We start from the raw sequence: 7189 nt of genomic DNA, 5'->3' as shown, positions 1-7189 counted from the left end.
TATATATATATATATATATATATATATATATATATAAATACAGTTGAAGTCAGAATTATTAGCCCCCTTTTGATTTTTATTTTCTTTTTTAAATATTTCACAAATGATTTTTAACAGAGCAATGAAATTTTCACAGTATGTCTGATAATATTTTTTCTTCTGGAGAAAGTCTTACTTGTTTTATTTCGGCTAGAATAAAAGCAGTTATTATTTTTAAAAAACATTTTTGGGACAAAATTATTAGCCCCTTTAAACATTTTTTTTTTCTATAAGGTACAGAACAAACCACCGTTATACAATAACTTGCCTAATTACCCTAACCTGCCTAGTTCACCTTATTAAGCTAGTTAAGCCTTTTAATGTCACTTTAAGCTGTATAGAAGTGTCTTGAAAAATATATAGTAAAATTTTATTTACTGTCATCATGGCAAAGATAAAATAAATCAGTTATTAGAAATAAGTTTTTAAAACTATTATGCTATACATATATATGCTATATATATATATATATATATATATATATATATATATAGAGAGAGAGAGAGAGAGAGAGAGAGAGAGAGAGAGAGAGAGAGATGTATATTCATTTAGCATATTTCCCCATACCAAAATCTATTGTATATTTTCTTGTTAAATGCTAGTAAATTATGAAATTGTGAAAAATACTGTCTGTATATGACGTAAATAAATTGTGAAATAAAATCTAACATCTGTCATCTATAGAGCAGTAATACTTACCTGTTATAAATAATGTTATCTTTTGGTTTGCAGATTTTTTTGTAAAACACAAAAAACAAAAATATCAAACAGATTACAGTATGTATGACGTTCTTAATTTTACTTCAAACTGATTTAATGGTCTGCTATCTTGTACATTTGATTAACAAATAAATCTTAAAGAACACTGAATATTAAATACAGGATTTTGAAAGTAAACCTAATGGATTTAAGACCAAGGACAAAAAAGATTCAATGAACAAGTTGAATGAAACACACTGTAGCAATTTTCCCTCTAAATGTAAATTTATAAGTGGCAAACAATGAGTTGTTTATCAACAGTTTAGAGTTTGACAATGCATATTTGTACTTATGTCAGTTGTTTTGTTTTTAACACTACAGTACAGAAAACATACCAATAATTGAACTAGAACATATGCCTTTTTAAGCACCTTCTGATAACACTGGAAAAAGTGATGCGCTTTTACAAAATAATACAATGTTTAAATGTGTAATTTACTCTTTAAAACATACTTTAAATAACTTTTAATGTCATGAATTTTATTAAAGTTCTTTTCAAATTGTGGAAAGACAAATTATGACTGGCAGAAACCCTGTGAATGCCCTGTGAACACTGCTGCTTCTACTTGCACAAAATTGATGCAAGTGAATAACAGTTACAATTTCTTATTCTTCTCTGCAACATGAAGGTAAAAATCCTTGGTCAGTCTAGAGGCAAAGCATGGCATCTGCCTCTTCCTATTTGTTTCCAGTTCCAAGGTGTAAGATTGGAAGTAATTAGCCACATGATGGTTTACTCTTGTCAGAATCTGAATAATCTCTAGACGACAATCCATCAACGTCTTGCAAAGTTCACGGATAAATATAGACCCCGTTTCTGGATTTCTCCATGCAAAGTAGCCTGTAAAGAAATAAGTTTTTTAATGCATGTGGAGAGTATATAAAAATGACATAAAAACAATCAACGTTGCTGATGCAAACCTTCCACTGTGGAATAACAGCAGAGAAAATCCAGCTCAGGGACGTCAGATATTCCGAAGAAGTCTTCCGAAGCTTCAACACTGTCTGCTTCGACACCAGGATCATATTCCACTCCTCTACAGGCCTGAAAATGTTATCAATTTAATTATAAATACTGTAAAATAGGATTCCTCACTCATTTTAAAAAGTGAAGCCAAAATATGCTCATCGCCCCCTTGTGGCTGGCTGCAGTATAGCACACAATTCTCCATGTATATTAGGGTGGTCCAAACTCGATCTAGGAGGTCCGGTGTCCTGCAAATTTTAGCTCCAATTTGCTTCAACACACCTGCAAGGACGTTTCTAGAAAGCCTAGTAAGAGTTTGATTAGCTAGGTCAGCTGTCTGATTGGGGTTGGAAGTAAACTTTGCAGGACACCGGCCCTCCAGAACTGAGTCTGGACATCCCTGATGTAAATGATTAAAACATGAGGCAAACTGTTTGCAAACAAAATTTTGTATAGTTCTTAGGATGTTTGTCTGGGACTTTAACACCACAGCTTCAACTCATCGTTAAAGCACAGAGTCTGGCTCTAATCTGCACAAGATGGCAGCAGCCATACATGTGAAATTTTGGCTTCACTTTTCGATAGTGGAAAGAATTAGAGACATTTGTTCAGTTTTCTCTAAGTCTGAAGTAACAAAAGTGACACTTACTTGTAGGAAGAAAATTTTTGGCTTGTCCCGCAGGCTAGGGCAGAGGTCAGAGGTCAAAAGAGAGGTCAGCGTTTTGACAGGGATCCAGCGCTCATCCGATCCAAGGATTGTCCCTTCCTCTCCATGGCTCATCAGCACACATACAAAGCAGGAATTATCTGTGTGGTCCTCCTCAGACACTGGGGCAAAACACCAAGTTTATAAATTTATACAGGCATAATGACACAACCAGTATTCTGAATAAAAGACACCATTCTGTACCTTTCCTCAGTGCACCCATCATTTGATTAGCTGACAGGTTGTTCTCCACCTTTACATGAAAACCCAGGGACTTGAATGTGCTTGAAAGTCTGCGTTCGTCTACTGAATTGCCCTTTCTATACAAACGTGGTGAATCTGAGAATGGATGTGTAAGGAATTTATTGTTTCTGTATTTAATTATATGGTAATAACACTTAAGCAGTCTTTCAGTGATTCTTTTAGATCTATTGAGAAAGCTGTAAATTACAAAAAAATGGGGTTGAAAGTTTATTCAGCAATCAAATGAATCATCAGTCATCAAACACATGAAATAAAAATAACTTTTGATGAAAAATATGATACCACTATGAACCAATATTTCTTGGTTCTCAAAAATGTAGCCCTGGACACATCTCTCCAATGAGCCTGGGTTGTGATTAAATGTTAATACTTCAGTGAATAATTAATCACAGCGAACATTTAGCTGTGACATATTTCCAGGCACATATTTCCAATGAGCCTGATTGGGAATATGTGTTTAATTTTTTACATATATATACAATACTAGAATTCTGAACCAATTCATGCTGAATTTATTTTTTTAACGTCCGTTTCCTGTGAATATGAGCATGTTCTTAAACACTGCTAATTTACCATTGGGTCCACATGCTCAACATAAATGACTGTGATTGGCCATGAAGGTCATCAGTTGACCGAATTCACCGCTGTTTAATGGGTGTAACGACAGATACACAGAGATTGGAACATTTTAAAGCAGTGATTCATTAACAGATCACTCGTATGTCAGCTTATAGACAAATGAGCTGATCAACGTGACTTAAAACACTTGAATGTATGAATGTATGAATGTATGTATGTATGTATGTATGTATGTATGTATGTATATATATATATATATATATATATATATATATATATATATATATATATATATATATATATATATATATATACAGTATACATTCATTTAGCATATTTCCCCATGTAACCAAGATCCAATTTATGTATATTTTTGTTAAATGCTGGTGAATTATGAAATTATGAATAATACTGTCTGTATATAACATAAATAAATTGTGAAATAAAATCTAACATCTGTCATTTAATCATTTAGCCTACATGATTAAACAACTCAGACTCATAGGGAATTGGTGCCTAGGGCGACATTTTGAGAATCGAGAAATATGTATCATAAATGTAGCCCTGGGCACATATTTCCAATGAGCCTGGGAATATGTGTTTAATTGTGGAGTAATTTTCAATTATCAGAATGTTCAAAAATTGTTTGAAGTTATTTTTAAAGGTTTGCAAAAAGAATTATTTAATAAATTAATAATTATAATTATTATAATTATAATTATTATAATTATTATTATTATTATTATTATTATTATTATTATTATCATAAATTAAGGCTGCACGGTAACGGAAAAACTGACAATGTCATGTTTCTTTTTTCTGCAATATTTAGCAATATGAATATAATTTGATCAGATGACTTGAATAGCTCAATTTGAAAAGACTTCATAATTTTATATTGATTGGGAGGATTACGTTGGACAGACAATCTGCATCAATCAAACAGACAGCATTTTATGTTTTTCTGGAAAGTCTGTATTCAGGTACAGAAATTAAATAATCAATTGTAAACAAACAACACTGCACAGTCTTCATTGTATAAAAATAAAAAATTAATCTAAGTTAAAACTAAATAGTATAATTTCTTAAACACAAACGATTTGAATACACTAAGTCAGGCCTTAAAAACAAAGCAAACTTTCAAATGAAAAACTTTCTTTCTATTAAGGCTGAACTACAAAAGGTTGTTCTTAATCAACAATAATCCAACTTAAATTTCCTAATGGATGAATAAACTAAAACTGAACTTCACCTGAACAGGCATTGCAGATCCTGCGATGTGACTATTGTGGATTTGCCAACACAATAGCACAGTTATTCGTAACTTTTTGATTTAGTGTCTAATTCGTATGTATTCGTACGATCTAATTCGTATAATTTAGTTCGATATGCTCATCCCCCAATGATGGTTGGGTTTGAGGGTGGGGTTAGGTGCCACGCCTCCTTTTTAAAATCGTACAATTTCGTACGACTGAACTTGTACGAATTAGCCACTAAACTGGCAAAACGTAAAATACTTACGTTTTCTCGTGAGATCAGGCTGGGATTTGCACATTGCACTGAAAAAAATATGTCTGCAGAATTGTTGCAAACAATTTATGCGTTAAACTTAAACAAACAAACTAATTTAGGAACGTTCAACTTAATTTAAATTTATTGTTTACAACCACATAACTTAAAAAAGAGTAAATCCAAGGAATCATCTTTGAATCATTTATTTTAGAAAAAGATAGATGTCAAAACAATATTTTGTGCAGCCCTAATAATAATAATAGTAATAATATTAAAACGCTATGCATTCCAAGTAATTAGTGTAACATAGCAATTCTTTAAAAAGTGGGATCACCAAGTAACACACAATTTACATGGTGTCATTGTGTTAATAAAATTGCGTGTTTGTAGTTCAGATAAAAACAATAAACCTACAATTTAAAAACATGCACATCGAAACCCGTGTTCAAAGGTTTGCTTTTGCAGAACCCTAAAATCAACATGTATAAAATGTATTTAAAAAAGTTTTATATATTATACTCACATAACTCCTTTTAATTTAATAAATCTTTTACATTATGCATAAATGTAGAGTCGACCATTCATCAATGCAAAGCAAGCTATGGGGAAGTTTTTTTTTAATATATAAGGAACAGAAAGGCAACAAAACAGGACTAGATTGCTGAAAATCACATGAGTAGAAACTTAAGACTAGAAGCCACTGTGGTATTAAACCTCAAAACAGAATAGCTGAAGTCAGCAAGAATCAAGGTTAAAGGAAGTGTGTTAACAAATTGCATATTCATTTTGCAAATAGTTGCATAAGGATAAATATTAGTTTTTAAACATTTAAAGGGGCGTCTACTGTAAACAAAGTACACAATACAATATAATAAAACAAATAATGAATTAAACTACTTTATGCTTTTTCAGTGGAGATATAGATTGAAAAGAAATGATCAAGATGCCTGTGAGAGTGTAATGTTCAAGATTTGGTTTACAATATTAATGATGAGTAGTATAGTTATATTTGCCATTCAATAGGGCAATTACCTCTCAAACAAAAGTTCAAATAATGTAAGCAGGTCATAGACCCAATACAGGCTAATAGACAGCTCACCAGGACGTGTTCATTGCTGATGATTAACCATTTGCCTATGTTTTTAATGCTTCTTATAGCGCAAATACACAGGGCTTCGTAACAGGAAATGTGTTAACAAAATGCAAATTCATGTTACAGATAGTTGCATCAGGATAAATATTATAGTTTTTCCAGACATTTAAATAGGCATTTAAATACTGTAAACAAGTAATGCATTAAACTACTTAATCCTTGTTCAGTTAAGATACAGATTGAAAAGAAATTCAGCTAATTGAATAATATAATAATTATTAATTATATTTAATAATATAATAATTTTCAGTTTTTTTAAGCCAATACCTGTTACATAATTAACATCAAGGTACAATATGATACGATTTGCAATATAAATGATGAATAGTTTTATATTTGCCATTTAATAGGGCAATTACCTCTTAAACAAAAGTTCAAATATTGTAAGCAGGTCATAGATCAAATACAGACTGACAGACAACTCACCAGGGAAGTGTTCATTGCTGATGATTAAACATTTGCCGATGTTTTTATGCTTCTTATAGGGCTCAAATGCACAGGGCTTCGTAACAGCACTGTAAACACAACATACACTTTAAAACACAAAGCCAAAAGGGAGAAATTCTCTTAAATATGATTAACTAGCATTGGTTTGACAGTTCAGATCAAGTACAGTGTACATGTAATGTAAAAGTTGTCAAAATATAACAACAAGCCACGTAAACATTAATTACACGTAAATATTAATTAAAATATAAACACAATACAATTTTGTTAGTGAAATTATATAAACTAAGAGGCTTACCTGTTGTCTTTAGAAGCTTGTAAACTCATTCTAAAACTTGACTCCTTAAAAAACACTGTGTCGCGTGCTAGAAAGACAGCAATACTGAATGAAGACCCGTTGTACAATCTCACGTCTCAATCTACATTTCCCTCGTCTTTTGCTTTCGTTTTACTGCGCAGGATTTCAAAGTCCGGTGACTAATGATGTGACGTGCGGTCGGGATCTGCTGCACTTGGATTCGTGAGGTTTTCACATTACAAAACCAGGGGAAATTCTACATACACTCAGACAATAAATGTAATGATTGTATTTACACGTCAGGTTCATGGTATTACAGTCTTTAGTCCATTGAAATTTCGAATGAAAACCAAACCTCAATGACGTACACTTCTTTTTCTCCTTATTTGGCGCTGTGAGGAAACCAAAGTTCGCGGGGTTTATCAGAGACCAGAAGAGAAAAAATATTTCTGTGAGTAATGCGTG

At 32.0% G+C, this 7189-nt stretch overlaps 1 protein-coding gene across 1 annotated transcript; it reads right to left on the bottom strand.

Moving 5' to 3' along the window:
• Window positions 1-841: 841 nt before the first annotated feature.
• On the bottom strand, window positions 842-7189 carry casp21 (caspase 21, apoptosis-related cysteine peptidase; the record flags this gene model as incomplete). The annotated part of the gene is given in 6 exon segments (NM_001386318.1): window positions 842-1639; window positions 1720-1843; window positions 2415-2593; window positions 2676-2810; window positions 6406-6494; window positions 6725-7189. Coding segments are annotated over 6 exon segments (801 nt in total). The 5' UTR covers window positions 6754-7189.

The sequence above is a fragment of the Danio rerio genome, chromosome 21 (genome assembly GCF_052040795.2).
Source record: "Danio rerio strain M-AB ecotype USA chromosome 21, GRCz13ab, whole genome shotgun sequence".
Lineage (NCBI taxonomy): Eukaryota > Metazoa > Chordata > Actinopteri > Cypriniformes > Danionidae > Danio > Danio rerio.
The sequence above is the reverse complement of the archived record's forward strand: the minus strand, read 5'-3'. Positions and strand labels throughout refer to the sequence as shown.